The sequence below is a fragment of the Ambystoma mexicanum genome, chromosome 4q, assembly GCF_040938575.1.
Source record: "Ambystoma mexicanum isolate Mex_15411 chromosome 4q, UKY_AmexF1_1, whole genome shotgun sequence".
In the NCBI taxonomy this organism is placed as follows: Eukaryota; Metazoa; Chordata; class Amphibia; order Caudata; family Ambystomatidae; genus Ambystoma; species Ambystoma mexicanum.
The window spans coordinates 586,775,449-586,793,559 of record NC_090928.1 but is presented as its reverse complement, the minus strand read 5'-3'; the positions used below and the strand labels follow the sequence as shown (position 1 = coordinate 586,793,559).

The window sequence follows — 18,111 nt, the reverse complement described above, 5'->3', positions numbered from 1 at the left end:
CCAGCCCTCGCCGGAGAAACTAGTCGTGTAAAGCATAGCTAGAATAGTCTCCAAAGACGCGCAGAAACGGCTGGTGAAGGAGTCACCAAGGCCTGTTCAGAAGGTCAGAGAGACGCCAAAATCTACGGAGGGTACGCCGGAACCTCCCCCCACGTCAAAGGGAAAACCCAGAGATACGTACCCAGTGCCGGGCCCTCGAGAAGGGTTCTCAGAGGGCGACGGGGGTATATCCTCCACTCTATGGGAGAGATCTCGACGCCTAGAGGCGGAGGAGCAAGCCTTTCCGCCATTAGACCGTTCAGGCTATCCCAGTCGACTAGGGAAAGATTTGAATCATGTATGGACAGGCTAGATAGGTTTGTGTCCACTTCTGAACACATTAAACCCAAAAGGCCAAGGGAGGGGCTCCCTGAAGACTCTAGGACCAAATTCTCAAGACGTTTTGACCCACTTGAGGAAGACATTACTACATATGACCTCACTGAAGAGGATCCACATTTTAAGGAAGAGGAAGATTTCCTAAATACTGAGGATCTACAAGACCCTGTAGGGGACTTTGAGGAAGACCCAGACATATGTGAACCACAGCCCTGGCAGTCACCAGGGGCGTCTACAGACCCTGATGTTTTAGATTTGCCTTCTCCTCAGAGCACACCGGTCAGAGATCCTTCGCCTGTGGATGATCAACCCACTTTCAATGCAATGCTACACAAGGCAGCAGCACATTTTCAAACTGACACAGGTGAAACTACTTCAGAAGTAGATTTTGTTGAGAAAATAATTAAGGAAAAACCACCTGCTAACCAAGCCATACCCCTTCTTGCCTCAGTCAAGAGATGCCTCATTCCCTCTTTATCTACACCTGCATTGGTCAGAGGGGTCAATCCAAGAATCGAGAAGCTTTTTAGCACCTCACCTTCTGATCCCATATGATTCCCTGGAAGTAACCACCACGAGGAAAAGGGCGGGGGTTCTGCTATCTACTAAGAAGTTTTATGCCTTAGGGAAGAGGATTACATCCTCTGCAGCTTTTGCCACGCATATTGCCAACAATACAACTTTGTTGGCTAGCTACGCCGATGCCCAATGGGGACTGTTGCGCGAAGGCCTACAAGAAGCCTCTGAGCCCATCCGAACATGTTTATTGGCCACTGTGACAGAAGGTACTCAGGTAAACCAAAACATCATCAAGAACACCTTAGATGCTGCGGAGACGGCTGGCCGTTCACTAGTCCAAGGTGTACTTCTTAAGCGACATGCTTGACTCAAACTCAGGTTTCAAGCCAGAAACACAGGCGTCCCTCATCAACAAACCCCTTGAAGACTCAAACTTGTTTGGCAAGGCGGTTGATGACGCACTGGAAACAGCTGAGAAGGAACACGAAACTCTAAAAACCCTGGACCAAATCACAAGACCTCCTAATAAGCGAGGTTATAGCAACAGGCGCTTTTTTCGTGGCCAACAACAAAATCAACAACAATAATACACCTTCGTCGGCAACTGGTCCTCCCCTCAGGGAACCAGTGGACAGTATGCTCAAAGAGGAAAACGTCGTGGCAAGAAAAGAGGTCGGGGCTCCACTCCCAGAGGCTCCCCGGCTACCAACACCAAATGACCCGAAAGTTCGGGTCCCCTCCCATGAATCTCCGGTCGGGGGCCGCTTAACATCATTCCTGCAAGCATGGGAGGGAATTACCATAGACCGCTGGGTACTGTCAACAATAGCCCACGGTTACTGCATCGAATTCAGTTGATCACCAACTTTCAGACCCCCAAGGAGAAGACGCCTATCACCGGGACACCTCTCCATCCTTCTTCAGGAAGTCGAACTGCTCCTGGAAAAAGTAGAGGTTGTGCCTCTATTACAGGTAAAGGAGGGTATTTATTCAGTGTACTTCCTTGTACCCAAAAAGGATTTAACCATGCGCCCTGTATTAGATCTGCGCCCAGCGAACAAATTCGTGAAACCTCAGAAATTTCATATGGTGACTTTGCAGGAGGTAATACCCCTGCTCACACAGGTGGATTTACATGGCAACACTGGACATGAAAGATGCATGCTTTCATATTTCAATGTTGCCAGCACACAGGAAATACCTCAGGTTCATGATAGAAGGCAAACACTATCAGTTCAAAGTGCTACCCTTCGGCATAGCCTCAGCGCCAAGGGTATTCACAAAGGTACTGGCAGTGGCAGCGGCACACCTGCGCAGGTTGTCCATTCCGGTCTACCTTTACCTCGACGACTGGCTCATAACAGGGGATTCTTACGAAACATGCTTCTAAAATGCCCAAAAGACTGTCGACCTTTTTGTTCCACCTGGACTTCTCCATCAACGAGAAGAATTCCAGTCTAGACCCCAGCCAAGTCAAGCAATTCCTAGGGGCTCTAATTCGAACAAAGGATGGCCTCGTCTTTCTCTCCGAGAGGGTCCAAAACATGCAGTTTCAGATCCCTCAATATGTAGCCGGACGAGAGGTGACGGTACGCAAGGCCATGCGATTGCTAGGGATGATGGCGTCATGTATTTATTTGGTACCTCATGCCCGCCTGCGCCTAATGCACAAGTGGCTCAACAGCCAGTGGTGTCAAGCCAGCGGACAATGGGACGATCTAGTTGTGGTCTCGCAGGCCTTGGTTCTCTCGCTGCGATGGTGGTCGAAGGAAAACCTAGTGTTGGGGAAACCTTTCGCCACCCCCGCAGTGGAAGCCACTCTAACCACAGACGCATCCCTCACAGGATGGGGGGGCTCGCCTATCCCATCAGACTGCACAGAGTTTAGACTCTGTGTGGTGTCCAAACACATAAACTTGCTGGAACTGCTGATGGTCTTCAAAGCACTGAAGGTTTTCCAGACAGACCTACAAGGGAAAACAGTGCTGATCCTCACAGAACGCACCACGGCCATGTACTACCTGAACAAGCAAGGGGGCACTCGCTCTCCAGGACTGTCCAAGATGTGCCAGAACATCTGTAAATGGGTTCTCAAACACATGTTCCTGTTACCTCAACATGTACCAGGGGAACTCAATCTTCTGGCAGACGAACTCAGCAGAGACTTTCCTCTGCCCGCAGAGTACGAATGGCGACTACACAAAGACATCGTCTCCAAAGTTTTCGCAGAATGGGGTTTCCCAGAGATCGACCTGTTCGCAACACCCAATGCCAAGATTACGCCTCCAGGTACCCCCAGAACTGCTCCAAGGGGAACGGTCTCTGGATAACCTGGTCAGGGAAATTTGTCTACGCTTTCCCCCCCCTCCACCCCCGACTCCCCTTCTCAACAAGATAGTGCACAAGATGCACCAGGAACCAGTTACCATGATACTGGTGGCCCCCAAGTGGGCCCGCCAACCCTGGTTCGCTCATCTGATGGAGATGTCACTGTCTCCTCCAGTGAAACTACCCTGCCCGTACAACATGCTGTCACAGGACAGGGGCCAAACGCTGCTCCCATGCCCACAGACCCTGAACTCGGCAGCCTGGCTACTCAGGTCATAGAATTTGGACATTTGCAGCTCCCACAGAGATACATGGACATTCTCAGAGAAGCAAGGAAACCGAACACTCGTTACTGCTACTCTAGCAAGTGGAAACGGTTCGTCATCTGGTGTAAATCAAAGAACATCAACCCTGTTGACTGCTACCCACATAGATTGTTCTGTACCTGACTCACTTGTTGGACTCAGGTTTAGTCTTTAATTCTATTAAAGTTCACCTAGCTGAACTCTCCGCCTACACTGCGTCTCAACAAAAGGTGTCATGGTGGAAAGTTCCAGTTATTAAAGCCTTCATGGAGGGAGTGAAAAGAATTCACCCTCCTAAATCTAACCCGCTCCCGGATGGGACCTGAATGTTGTACTAACCATGCTAATGGGCTCCGCCTTCCAGCCCATGCATAAAGCAACCCTTAAGGATCTCACTCTTAAGACTGCTTTCTTGATTGCTATCACCTCCATTTGGAGAGTGAGTGAACTACAAGCGCTCTCTATACTGGATCCCTTTGTAACAGTTCACAAAGATAGGTGGTTCTACGCACACACCCTAGGTTTGCACCGAAGTTCATTTCAAAATTCCATGTCAACCAGTCAATAGAACTACCAACGTTCTTTCAAAACCCATCAAACTTGGGAGAAAAGAGCCTGCACACAATTGATGTGCGCAGAGCGGTCATGTTTTATATGAGAAAGACTAATCAGTTCTTTGTCTCAGTGGCGGCAGGAAGAGAAGGAGATGCAGTCTCCATATCCACTATATTTAGATGGATTGTCCAGTGCATCACTCTCTGTTACACTCTTGCCAAGAGAGAACTGCCCTTCAAGCCTAGAGCGCACACTACTCGAGGCACTGGGGCATCCATAGCGTTCATTGCAAGTGTTCCCCTAGAGTCCATTTGCAAAGCGGCAACCAGGAGTTCTGTACACACCTTTACAAAACACTATTGTCTAGACATTCATTCTAGGTCTGATTCTCAGGTGGGACAAGCAGTACTAAGACATCTTTTCACAAATGTTCATTCTCACAACCCACCTTCAACTCCGGGTACTGCTCGCTAGTCTATGCACAGCATGTGATTCTAAGCAAATTAACAAACATCAGAAGACATGCATTACTTACCGTAAAAGCATTTCTGATGGTTGTATCTGCTTAGATTCACATGCGCCCACCCTTCCTCCCTGCTCGGATGGAAGGAACCTAGACGTCTTATTTCTTTCTCTTTTCTGTACTCGCTCACGTTAGTCATAAGGCACCCTCGTGGCAGAAAAAATACAAACAGAGGGACCTCGACGCGTGAGGGATTTTGGGTACACTACACGTCACTATAGGGATAGTATTACAGACACACTTATGTCGACGTCCCCTTTTCGATTTTCGAAACACAAGATGCAATACTCTGCAGTGACCACTGGATGTCGGACTATGCACAGCATGTGAATCTAAGCCGATGCAACCATCAGAAATGCTTTTACGGTAAGTAATGCATGTCGTATACATTGCTTCTTGTTTAGGTTGAACCTAACGTTCTGCATTTTAGTAACTGGTGCACATGATTATTGAAGCACCATCCTTCTCACCAGGTTTTATAATTCAATTTGGGTTTAATATATAATGCGTGAATAGTTTATACCTCTTTACAAGTCTTATTGTAACTTTTTGGTCCTTTGTATTAAAGTTGTTTTCATAGTAAAACTGCTCAAAACAGGAATAATCAAACATTGAGTTACATTTTTACTTTTAGGAATGACTAAGTATTCAAACGGTTCTTTGCTTGAAGTGGTATTAGTTATATCCAAGTATATTTTCAATTTGTCCCAAAAAAAGTCTACCTTTTCTTGGTTACTGGTAGGGTTATCTCAATTGTACATGTTTGTAACCGGGGCAAAACAGATGTTTGAGATGCATCACAGTGGTTATTTTGTTGAGGTATTGCATTTGTCATCACAGTGTTTTTTTTTGTTGAGGTATTGCATTGGCTATTTTTCTTTCCTCTTCAGACTTTTCCTTGTTGTCTTAAAGGGAATTTGGTACGATTTCAGAGGACTTGTCACTGTTTCTTTACTGATATCGTTATAGTCTGTGCTTAGTTTTTCAGACCATAGCTCTGCAAACTATTGCACTCCACATGTTTTGGACTAGCAACTCCCATTGTCCTATCCAGCATAGTCACTGCTAAGGGATCATGGGAGTCATAGTCCAAAAATATCTGGACAGCCGCAGGTAGTATAAAATGTGTATTCTTTGTAGCTAGATAATTTCTGATTAATCTACATGAATGTCTTTGTTTAATTTTCACTAGACGCAAATGTAACGACTGAACTTAGATCTTGATTTTAATTTTTGTGCGAACAAACATCAAATGAAGGGAGATATAATGAAATTATAAATCATAATTAAATTAGTATTGTTTAAATTGATTTATGGAGGGAAAGAATATTGGTAGTCCTCCAGTAGGACACTGTTTATGGACTGACACACTGCAATCCGGTAGGCCTTTGCCATATAACTTGTTGGTTCTGCAGCTGTACACTTGAATTTTCGAAACAACAAGGAAGCATTTAATTGCTACATTTATTTCTTTCGCTGTGCATTGGGGCTAATCTTGTTAGGGGGTTTTCTTAAATACATTTTTCAAGAGGGCCCGATGGTTCTCAAAGGGGATTCTAAAATATGGCAACTTTCATGGAACAAATTGCAGCAATCTCTGCAAATTGTGTATTTTGTTACCTCACTGTTTGGCAGCAGTGTTTGGAATATGCAGAGAAGTCTGCCAGTATGCGTCTGGACCCTCACCATTCAGGAATGTATCAATCAGTTTTATGTATGCTATAGAAACTTATTTGAGTGACACCCCGCCCACCTAAACTCCAACACATCTCCTCTCCTCCACTCAACCGAGAAGATGCATTGTGAAAGAAATTGAGTGGTTGGTAGGTAGGGGGAGGAAAGGATAATGCCGTTTGTCATCTATTGGCTTGTTGGTAAACTCAAATCTCAGATATATCAAACAAGAAAGATTGTCCCAAAAAACAAGTGCTTTTTACCACACTAGTACAAAATAAGACTAGTCCTTACTTTATTTTCATTCGACAAATAAGCTCCACTTGTAAGCCAGAACCAGTGGTCGAAGCGGTTGGGATCGGTGCTCCATTGCTATGGTTTTGTTTTGTTTACTGTTCCCATACTTTTATTTGAAAAATAAACCATTCCGGAATGGTTTGTTTTAAAACAGAATTGTAGGAAGAAGTTGAAACCTGAACTTCAGTGACTGCAGTAAACATTCCCAACAGCAGGTGTGTTGGCGATGGGGTTTATGGGGAGCGGGGGCAGGCCAGCAGTAGTTCCACTACTTCATTGCGTACACTTCTACCACTGGCCAGAACTATTGCATTGGAGTACGGCTGGGAGGCAGGTGGCATGTGAGGAGGGCACTCAGCCATGGGGTGTTTGATTGCTTGCTACCCATAGACTGCCCATGGTCATTCCCACCACCTAACTGTCCCTTCCCAACTGACACATCCTCCCCAGCTAGCTCTATCAAGCAGTAACATCAAACGTTGCCCATCGTTTTTACTAAGCAGATTTCTGAGTCTCCCTATCTTCTGTGGGCCTTCTTTCCCCATCAGCTGTAAAGTGGATGAAGTCCTTTTTGTCAGACAGGAGTTTGTTGGGGCCAGGTAACTTCTTTGCAAAGACCATCTAATTGCAGTGTTCCGCAGGGTACATGTCTCTCTCCGGCACTCTTTAACATCTATTTGTGCCCTTATGTAACATTCTGGACAAAGTTGAGGCCAGATTTACAAACTATGCCGATGATACTTAGCAGTTGATAGAACTGAGCAGAGACTACGCTGAGGACAGTAACAAAATCCAGAGTACATATCAAATATAGAAAAACTGGATGACAACCAACTGGCTTTGTCTTAACAATGATAAAGACAGAATTATTGGTCTTCAGATCCTTCCAAGCTAGGATGAGATTGGGCTCTGAATATTCAGAGTTCCTTATTGATGACCACTGCATCAGGACTTTGGACAAAGTCAAAACCCTGGGAGTGATTGTCGACCAGTCTCTGGGAGCAGAAACACATGTGGACAACGTCGCAAAGAAATCCCAATATCAACTGAGGTTGCTCAGATTGGTAAAACCATATGTCACATGTAGGAATTGTGAAACCCTGGTCAGTGCAATTGTAATGCCCTGCATAGACAATTGCAGTGCTCTTTCAGGAGGAGCAGGTAAGAATAGCATACGAAAGCTCCAAACCTTGCAAAATGATGGGGTTCGCATTGTTAAAAATGTTCCCAAAAGAGACCATATAACTCTTGCCAGGAGAGAACTGAACTGGCTGCCCGTCACGTCCAGAATTAAGTTTAAAATTCTTTGACGCATAAATGCCTGTATGGTTCTGCACCAAGTTACCTAAAAGACTGCCTTAACCAGCAAACGCAGGGAAGATCCACGAGAGCTAGTACTACCTATCGCCTTGTTTGTCCCAAGGTTAAAAGAACGCGTGGCAAGGGACAGACTTTCCCGGTCATAGCTACACTCGCCTGGAATGATCTTCCAGTCGAGATGCGTACAAAGAAGGGTCCCCCCATTTTCCGCAAACGGCTCAAGACGTTACTGTTTAGACCCCCTGATGAATAATGATCTAGACTTGGATCAGTTGATTCACTATCCATTGCTGCTTGCTTTTCTGTTGTGTGTTATGTTATCAGTTTTTTCTGTCTCGTGTTCTGTGTGCATCCTGATGCCTACGGGCTGCGGCGCGTTATAAGCATTAAACATAAACAAATGGTTTCATTGCAGCTGTAATTGTATTGCTGAAGTAATACACATTTCTTAACCGTGTGCCTTCAACCACTTGATTTGGGTCGGTTTCTTTATCTGGAGACCCGTGAACACTGACATCAGCAATACTCTTTGCTCCTGCGTAGGTATTAAATAGGGATTTGCCAGGCAGTGCTATCCTATGTTCAGGCAATTGCACAATTTTCCACCTATTACCATTTTATAGTTTGGTAGTATCATTGCGGTAGTGCCCGGCAAAGGCCTATAACAAAACCAAAACTGTTGTCTTTGCCAATGATTATTTTATTGTGTCTCTTGCATAGCTACTATTTCCTTTACAGGAAATCCTAGCAAGTGTTATTGTTTCAGCTATTGTCACACCCTACCCTTAGCATGTTTTCCTCTGGGGAATTAATTAAGAGCTATATCCAAGTATTTCTGCTGCCCAGACCTCACTTCTTCTGAAGATACCTTGGATGACTTTATTGAGGAAAGAGCACTTGGTTTTTATCTTAAAGGGGGGAAAAAAGTGTAGGAAATATGATCCACCCTCTGTGATTTATAACGGTTTAATCCCAGGCTGCAATGTTTTAAAGACACTGCAGGAAGATGGATGGTATCCTATATTTCTCACTGGTAACGGGTTTGCAATTTTAATTCCCAAGAAAGCAGCATCGGCAGCATCTGTCAATCTGTAAAATTTGCAGAATAGCCACATTGGTTACTTCAGATGAATTCTGAAGATGTTTTCGCCCTATGTTTCGCCAAGAGGGAGCATTCCTAAGAGCAGCAGCATGGTACTTTTGTTTTATATATTTGCTTAACTGTTGTCTGGTCTGCATTGTTGCGTTTCTGCCTCTCAGCATGGTCATCTGTGAACTCTCTTCCCGCCAAGTTTGTTAGGTGGAAGAGGACAACATCGATGAAATGATTCATTCCACTCAGTGAATTACAAGTATTTGTTTAACACTAAAGCTCCCTGCTTTTAATTTTCACCCAGCATTCCTATTGGGCACATGCCTTATATGTAGATTTGTAATGGAATGGGCATTTGTATAGCGCCTTTCATCATTGGTATGGTCTCAAGGGACTGCAGGTTGAACGCCCTTGGGGACCGAAGTCCAAGTACAGGAAATTGTTCAGAGAGTTGTGTGCATGCATTTTAGCCAATATGAAGGTAGGTAGAGGTGGCCAAATCCCTGCTAGTCACCCATGTTGAGCAGGCATGAGGGTGGGTGCAGAGCGGTAGTCTGGAGAGTATGTGAGAGAGATAGTATGCGGGATGGCTGCATTCTAAAAGCACAGGTGTTGTGCAGAATGTCATTGAGTAGTGCAGGTAGTAGAAGAGTCCAGACAGGTGGTCTCAGGTAGGCTAGCCTTCTATTTAAAAGTGTGACACAATGTTTAACCCCAGGCAATACATTGGCTATCCTCAAAATTCATCTAAACTCAATGCATTGGCTGTCCTCAGAAATCATCTACTGCAATACATTGGCTAGCTGTGGAGCGCAGAAAGATTTCGGACAGTGGTGAGAATCGCATGGTAGTGATAAGATAGTGGTAGGATTTAGGAAGTGCAACACTGGCTGTTATCCCAAATCTTGCCACCTTTTCTGTTTGTATCGGTGGACCGTGCGCCTGGCGTACAGGGCAAGGCTGCCCTGTAACTCTCAGCTAAAAGCACTTCCAGAAAGTTGCTAGATCCAATGGGGACGGGGTGGGCAGGAGCTTGAAAAAGAGGGGCAGGGAGGGGGATCAGAGCAAGGGGAATGCAACAGGGAGGAGCGGAGAGGCAGGCAGCGCACTCAGTGGCAGAGACAATAAATTAAGGTTGAAATAAAGAAAAATAAATATTTAAAGACCAGCTGGCTTTGCAGCAGGGGAACGATGCTCCTGTGGGGTCGAGCCCTCGCATAGCTGGCACGATGGTCGGTGTAGACACTGTGGGTCACCGAAGACTTTAAAACTTTGCAGCAGATCTGGCCACCTCCTTCCGAACCTGCAGTTTCCAATTTTATTACCTTCATGTGAGGTTGCACTAATTCTATGTGGGCGTCCCAACCTTACATCCCGTTTCATTTTAGGAAGGCAGTTTTCTTTCTTGTCATACTAACGCCATGGTTCCCAACCATGTTGTCAATTTGGTGAGTAAGTATCCAGTATAGCTGCACTTGCCAGTCTTCCACCGATATTTTCGTGCAATAATGTTACCCAATGGGGGTACGTTATTCTAATGTAGTTTTGTTGCATTATCACATTTCCAGATACAGGCAGTGTTGGATGACACTAATGGACAAAATGTTTCTTTATTTATCTACATATAGATCTATACAAAGCTGTTTTATTTGTTAACCCAAAGGTGTCATTGCTAAACCTAATATTACCCTTGTCTGATTTTGAGTTGCATTTATTTCTCAAGAAATGTGTTTTTTACTAATGGATGATGAATAAACATTATTTTATGCTACATACTGACAGCAATTTCTTTTGTTTCTACCTTGCAGTGAATGCGTGCGTTTGAAACCAACTGATATACAGCCTGACATCTTCAGCTATCTCTTACATTTGATGTACACTGGGAAGATGGCCCCACAGCTCATTGATCCTGTTCGCCTAGAGCAGGGCATAAAATTTCTTCATGCATACCCACTCATTCAAGAGGCAAGCCTTGCTAGCCATGGAGGCTTCTCACATCCTGATCAAGTGTTCCCCTTGGCATCTTCACTATACGGAATTCAAATTGCTGACCATCAGATCAGAAACCCCAATAAAATTGCCTCAGCTGCGGACAAGTTGGGAAGGGAGACCAGACAACAGCCCTCCAGAATGACTCAGGATCCAGTTCCAGAAAGTACCTCAGTATCTCGATTAAGCACGATTTTGCCACAACCCACCCAGAAAAACACAAATCCGTCTGATGCTTTGCAGCCTCCTATGTCTCCAGATCTGACATCTGTTCTTCCCACCGCTCCATCTCTGGAGGAAAATAGTATGGAAGACTCCCCATCTGAAGACCAACCTTCATCACTCACAATAGCTCACGTAAAGCCGAGTATTATGAAAAGGAATGGTAGCTTTCCAAAATATTATGCCTGCCATCTGTGTGGCCGGCGTTTCAATCTGAGAAGTAGTTTGCGTGATCATCTTCAGCTTCACACGGGAATACCCTTCACCTCTACCAACCGGGTTGATGCTAGCATGTCTCCATCCTTCTGTAGCAATGCTGCTGACCTGACAAAAGATTCGATGGATGCTACAGATGGTGGAGCGCTCAGTGACAGTGAACTAGCTCAGAATTCGGACTCTCCGATGATTGATGGGCAGCAGCCACCAGACACACCACCCCCAACAGACATTGCAGACATTGATAACTTAGAGCAGGTGGACCTGGAGCGAGAAGTGAAGAGGCGCAAGTATGAATGCTCCATCTGTGGCCGCAAGTTCATTCAGAAGAGCCACTGGAGAGAACATATGTACATACACACAGGCAAGCCGTTCAAATGCAGCACGTGTGACAAAAGTTTTTGCAGAGCCAATCAGGCTGCCAGGCATGTGTGCCTAAAGAGCTCGGACACATACACCGTAGTGGACAGACAAACTCTGGAACTCTGTAATTTTGATGAAAGCAGCCAAATTGACAACATGGTACAGACAAACAAACGCTATAAATGCAATATGTGCGATAAAACTTTTTCAACTCCCAATGAAGTGGTCAAACACACGTGCCAACCACAGAACTCTGATGCCTTTGATTTAGACGATGAAGGGAAATCCATCCATTTAAGTAGTGGGGACTCTGAAACCAATGAAAATGACAACCCAATGTTAACCTCCATCAAGCGGGAGGAGGAAACTGTATTGCTAGATTAGCTTAGATTGCCGTGTGTGTATGTATATATGTCACATATAAATTATATGTACATATCTATATACAGAGTATTTGTCATGTATATGTATGTGTAATAAATATATACGCACACGCTCAATATATTTTGCCTATTCCTTTATACGTATTTACTGAAACCATGTCCATCTGGAAAAATGTACATCTACTTAGTGTGGGTGATCTGGAAAATGCTTGTTGCCGTCTCGCCACACAGAAAAATAGGTTTTTACTTCATGTTTCTAAAATCTAGTGGGTTTTACTCTGATGAAAATTGTACAGAGCATTTGGCTAACCGTGTCAACAGTGCTAGTGAACTGTGGATTTTTAGAAATAATAAAACCTTCAAAGAAATGTAAACTTAAAAGAAATTCGGAACATAACATTTTGGTTGGAGTGTATGAGTGTTTATACACGCAATGTTTTGTTTTTTTTGTTTTTCTTGTGATGTCTTCCTTTTGTGAATATCCAGCAAATGCTGCAGAGTGCTAGGTGAAAAGCAAGGTGAGCAAAACGGCGAAGGAGTGTGCCAGGGCCTCTATATTATGTGACAGTTCAATGAAGTTTCATGTTCTCCTCCATCACTGGCATTACCTTTTAGGGAAAGTTATTTTGTTGAAATGACTTTACTTAACTAGCCATAATGTAATCTTAATTGCTAAATTGGCATTTTATATCTATTCCTCCATCCACATTGGCACGGGTGTTTATTGTTAGTTTTGACTTTCCTTTGTGTAACTAGAGAGCTGGCCTCACATGTCATGAAGAAAAACTATCTGTTTGGCTACAGTGAATTTCAAAGGAGTATGTTTGTGTTTTCTTTTAATTTGCAATTTCCCTTGATGTCATGTAGTTGACTATTAAGAACTTAACTGCTGTATGTAGCCTGTTGCTTTAACAACCTTGCATTTATGTATTGTGTAAAACGCATATACCATCTCAAAATTGCCTTTTGTTGTAAACGTGGAATGTACGTTCAAGTCCTTTTTGTTATTTCTTTCCTATCCTTAAGAGACATTTTAATGAGCCAAGCAGGAAAGGTTTCTAATGCCTTTTGTGAACTTTTTTTTTCTAGCTACAGTATTATCTTTTTTTTAATGTCCTAATTCTCATATCCTCAGAACCTCATGTGGTGCAATGTACAAAACGTTTGAAGCGTTGAAGTTGTAGGAAAGCCACAAGTTAAAATAAGACTGGTATCAATGGGGGCATTCATAGCCATAAATACTTTTTTTTTTCTTTAGGAACTTTTAAAAATACCACAGTAAGTGAAAATAAGACACTATTTTGATCATTCTTCATCCCATAGTACTTATCATGCCACTTTACAATGGTGAATTGTTGATCTGTTTTATCAGCTGCCTTATTCTATTATTTTGTTTAATGTGGTATTACAATTTAATGTTTGTGTGGTAAGTCGTGGACTTTAACATTGCCAAGTTAAAATGGGAACGAGTGCTATGATTTTGAAGCAGACTTCTGTTCCTGGGCTCCTCTTTTAAAAAAAAAAACGTTAATTTGTCTGTAGTCATTTCAAAAACAGGGGCTAATTAAAAGCATAACTTCCTGGAATAATAAATGTACTCCTTAAATACATATCACATTATTATTTGTGTCTTCAGTTACCAACTGGACGTACATTCTTTTTTTTTTCTTTTTACCTCTAAAAGTTAAAATTTGAAATCTAACTAAGAAAAGTAATGTTAAAGTGCTATAAGGTTTAATGTGCCTATGGCAAGTTTTGTGGTTATCTGGCAGAAATATATTCTGATGAAAAGATGTGTTTTTTAAACGACTAACAGAAGGGTTGTTTATTATTTGTGGCAGAAAAAAGGGAACGAAAATGTGCCTCTTTGAACTTCCAGCCCTAGCGTATGTAAAATCTGATATCTTGTGAAGTTCTGTACATCATAGCTGGTAAATGGTGAGAAGGATCTGCAGCATAGAGAACATGCATTCTTCCTTCCCCCACTTGTAAGTGTTCTGTCCACCCAGATATTGGAACTCCTTGCTCATATGTTTAAAATCCATTTTAGTTTTAAAGAACCAGATCAATTTGGGTCTTACAGTATAATATTAAGCCTAGATGTAGAAAAATATTTCAGCTATACAGCTGTTTTCCTATTTGTTTGATAGGCACTCCATCCCATGTTAGAACACATTTTCATAGCTTTTAACAGATGGGGTTCTGCGTTATTACTTGATTTGGACCATGTGTTCCATGTTTTCAATGCAGGATTAATAAGGCAATGAGAAGTGTATCTGCAGTTTTCCAAAGGTTAGCATCAGCATAGTGTTTGGTTTTTTAATTTGATCTTTTTTAGGAGCAAGAAACAGTTCTCAGGTTTCCCTGTGGGAAGAAAAAAAGCATAATTTTCAAGAAAATGCAATATTGACATCATGCACGTTTTCCTCTAAATCTCTTTACTTACAGAGTTAAAGAACCTAGTCGACTGAGTTTTCAGCATGCTATGTGCACACTGTGCTGAAACAGCAGAGGCGTGTGTTAAGTAGAATTGCCAATTATGCTGGTTATAAATGGCCTTTCTGATGACCCCTAAAATCCATATTTTCCTGAATTGTTTGTAACTTTACCTTTCTGGAGAACCTTGTTCTGTATTCTCTGTACCCCTGTGGCCTACAGTTTAAGATTTGATCACAGTGCTGGCTACCTTTCCACTCCTTTCAAAGTCAGACAAGGACTGGGCAAAGTATACTGGGCGTGCTAGGGGGTAATGTCGAGATACAAGATAGTGCCTTTATTTGCCTTTATTTGATGTCCAGGACAGCAACTTGATTAGTTGAGGCTTCTGGAACTTTTCAGCAGAGAATAAAAACGGTTTTACTTTGTACACATACATATTAACCCAAGTAAACAGTAGGAAAAGCATTCAAAAATGTTGATGAATTGACAGTTTGCCAGATGTATCTGCAAATCATTTCCATGCAGTTGACAGTAAAGCAAGGGTAAGGGGTTGACAGTAATACAGAACATTTCAAAGCCTATGTTTAAGCTAAAGGTTTTTGTCCATTTATGTATATTACATTTGCAGATTTGTACTTTTTTATACATTGTATCTCCAAATAAAAACCGAACTTTGTGGAATGTAATTTGTAACAGATGGATGAAGTGTCTTGTATTGTTCGAGTTTAATTGAGACTTCTTTGGAGTAGATGCATGGCGGTGTCGGGTTATGAACACCACTACTGATCCTGTCTAAAATGTGGAAATATATGCTCCTTTCTAATTTCTTATGACCTCCACTTGGAATGTGGCGATTTCTGGGATTATTTTGAGCATTGTACGCTACTAAAAGAAAGCCATTTGTGAAACTGAAAAATAAAACCATGAGTCTGCCGAACAGTGCTAAAATGTTACTGTTCTTGTATAGTGCTGAACTCAAAATAGAGGGTTGGAGCAGGTTTTTTACCTCTTTCAACGATTGATATACACATGATGTGCGGCTGATTCACATAGAAGTTACTATTATTTACTCTGGCATACTCCTGATTTACTAGGAGTAAATTAAAGTCACTACTAGTAATTTCTTTGTGAATTGCATAGCACTTTCCATGCTTAAGTCCAGGGTAAGCTAGAGTAGATTTCTTGTCTGAGAATTGTTTGTCTGGCATCTATTCCATTCCTACAGTTTGATGTTGAAAACAGTATTCTATATCTGTAAAGTTATATTGTCTTTTTTTCCCCTGCTGTTAGGGTGTTTGTTTTGTAATGTGACCTCGTTTGAACACGTATTTTAGAGTACACTATTTTGGAGGTATCTTGGGTCAGTGATATGCAGCTGCAACATGACCTTTCATAGATGGGCACATGCCTTGCATACTTCTTCTAGCACACGTGTCTTAAACACTTAAAACAAATATGTGCTGGTATCGCAGGGAAGTGTCTGCCATAGGACCCTCATGGCCTAGATAAGAGCCCCTTAATCAACTTGCTGTCGCTGTAAAATGTGTAGTGATCAGCTGTGGCATTCCTTAAAAAATGCTGATGCCGGTTTACCGTTTGTATTTTGTCTTGGTTGTGTATGTCATGGGTTTCTGGGAGATTGGAATGAAGAAGACACCTTTCACCTTTTGCGTTCTCTTCCCAAGGAAGAAGCTTACCAATAAATCCATTTTTTGCCATCCAACCATCAACTGGTTGGATACAGGACTTGCGAAAATGCAAAGCTGTAAAATCGAAAGTTAAAATCCACCTTCCAGTTGGCAGGGCAGATATAGTGTGCTGGACAGTAAATTACTCTGGGATTACCTCACTGCAGCTTCTGTCAGACACCCTCTTTTTTCTCCATTCCCAATGTTGTTCTTTGAAGCCTAGTCACCCCTCTTACTTCCAAATAGAGTGGTTTGATTTTGATAATAAGGTGAAAACCATGTGCATGGTTAAGGTGAAATTTATTTCAGGGTTGCTGACTAATATTGGCCCACACTCTTATTTCAACACCAGAGGCTTCAAAGCTAATTGGTCACATCGGTGCGTTTTACCTCAAGAGCATCTCTTAGCATCCACTTATCATTTGATGTCCACGCACAAGCTTCCACAAATGCACGCCAAGTGGCCTTGTTGCATTAACAACAACAACAATTGTTGTTCAAACAGCTCATGTAGAAGCAGCCATCATCTCATCCTTTGGCTTTAATTGGAGTTTTTTTTTTGTTTTTTTGTTTGCTTTATTTATAAACCTTTATAAAATCGAATAGTGTATACTTTTTTTTTTACAATAAGCCATAAAAACACACAATTATAAATATTATCTAACAGAAAATTTCTAACACTCAATAAGAAAAACACATAAGAAGCAAGATGGCAACCTAACCTCGGTCATACACAATCTGAGAACAATTTAAAATTAAATTTATCACGTTAATTGTTCAATAATTCTGTTACATAATAAAAACTTACTTAAAAGAACATAAGAAAAAACCCATATAAATTTACAAATTTCAGCATCAATCACCCATTGCATAAAACGTAAGGAAGAATAACACTCTTTAGCTTCCTTAAGTAAGCTCATACACATTTCTCAAAAAGGAGGTCACCCGAATTTTCAATCTAGAAGAATTCTATACCATATGAAATCTCTGTTTACATCGTGAATTGAAGTTACAAATTGAGCAAAGTACCTTATCCTTTGAGACTTAAGTCCTGGACAAACCAACAAGATGTGTTGCAAAGTTTCAACTAACCCCTCTTTTTTTACAAAATCTGCACCAAGGCCAGTTATCAGAGTTGCATTTTCTGATATATTTGATTTGATTAATTTGCAAAACATTGAATTGAAAACGCATAAAATCATTGCGCAAACGCTTACTAGGATATTGAGTCAAGTATCCTTCCATGACCGGAAACCATTTCCACGTGGAGCATGCAGATTTATATAATTTAGATTCCAAAATGTTATGCTTAGTTTTCTGCCAGTCAAAGCCCATAAGGCTTACTCTGATTTTGTCCGGTTTGTTACAGAGTGATGTGACTAACATACCTAGCACTGCTAAAGAATTCATGGTCTCCGCATGGAGAGTATGTATAAAAGGATTAGTCGATTCAAGACAGGCTCAATCGTATAAGGTATAATCCTGTGCTATTTTACATTTTTTCCATAAACACATTCTTTTCCAGGTGGCATGGGTAGATAGTGATTTCAGACCAAATTCATATTTGATCAATTAGAGAGGAATGCATTTGGGCAAAAAAATAAAACAGAACTCCAAATTTGACCTTCTATGTAATTCAAATACTCATGCAGCCCATTAGAAAATAATACCATGCCATACATCAAACGAGGTAGAAATCTCTTAAGGGGACCATTAAGAATTTCCCAAATTTGGTTTCGATGGCACGCATTTGTCTAATAGCAATTTCAGATTTTAATTTGAGCTGGCTTTTTATCAAGATGACAGAGTCGACCTCAGA

At 42.0% G+C, this 18,111-nt stretch overlaps 1 protein-coding gene across 3 annotated transcripts in view; it reads left to right on the top strand.

The window, feature by feature from the left end:
- ZBTB2 (zinc finger and BTB domain containing 2) overlaps window positions 1–15,297 on the top strand; it is a 68,185-nt gene extending 52,888 nt beyond the window's left edge. For all 3 annotated transcript variants that reach the window (XM_069608136.1, XM_069608134.1, XM_069608135.1), the window contains one exon: window positions 10,801–15,297. In XM_069608136.1, coding sequence (XP_069464237.1) covers window positions 10,801–12,166 — 1,366 coding nt within the window. In that variant the 3' untranslated portion in view covers window positions 12,167–15,297. The remainder of the gene's footprint in view (window positions 1–10,800) is intronic.
- The last annotated feature ends 2,814 nt before the right edge of the window (window positions 15,298–18,111 follow it).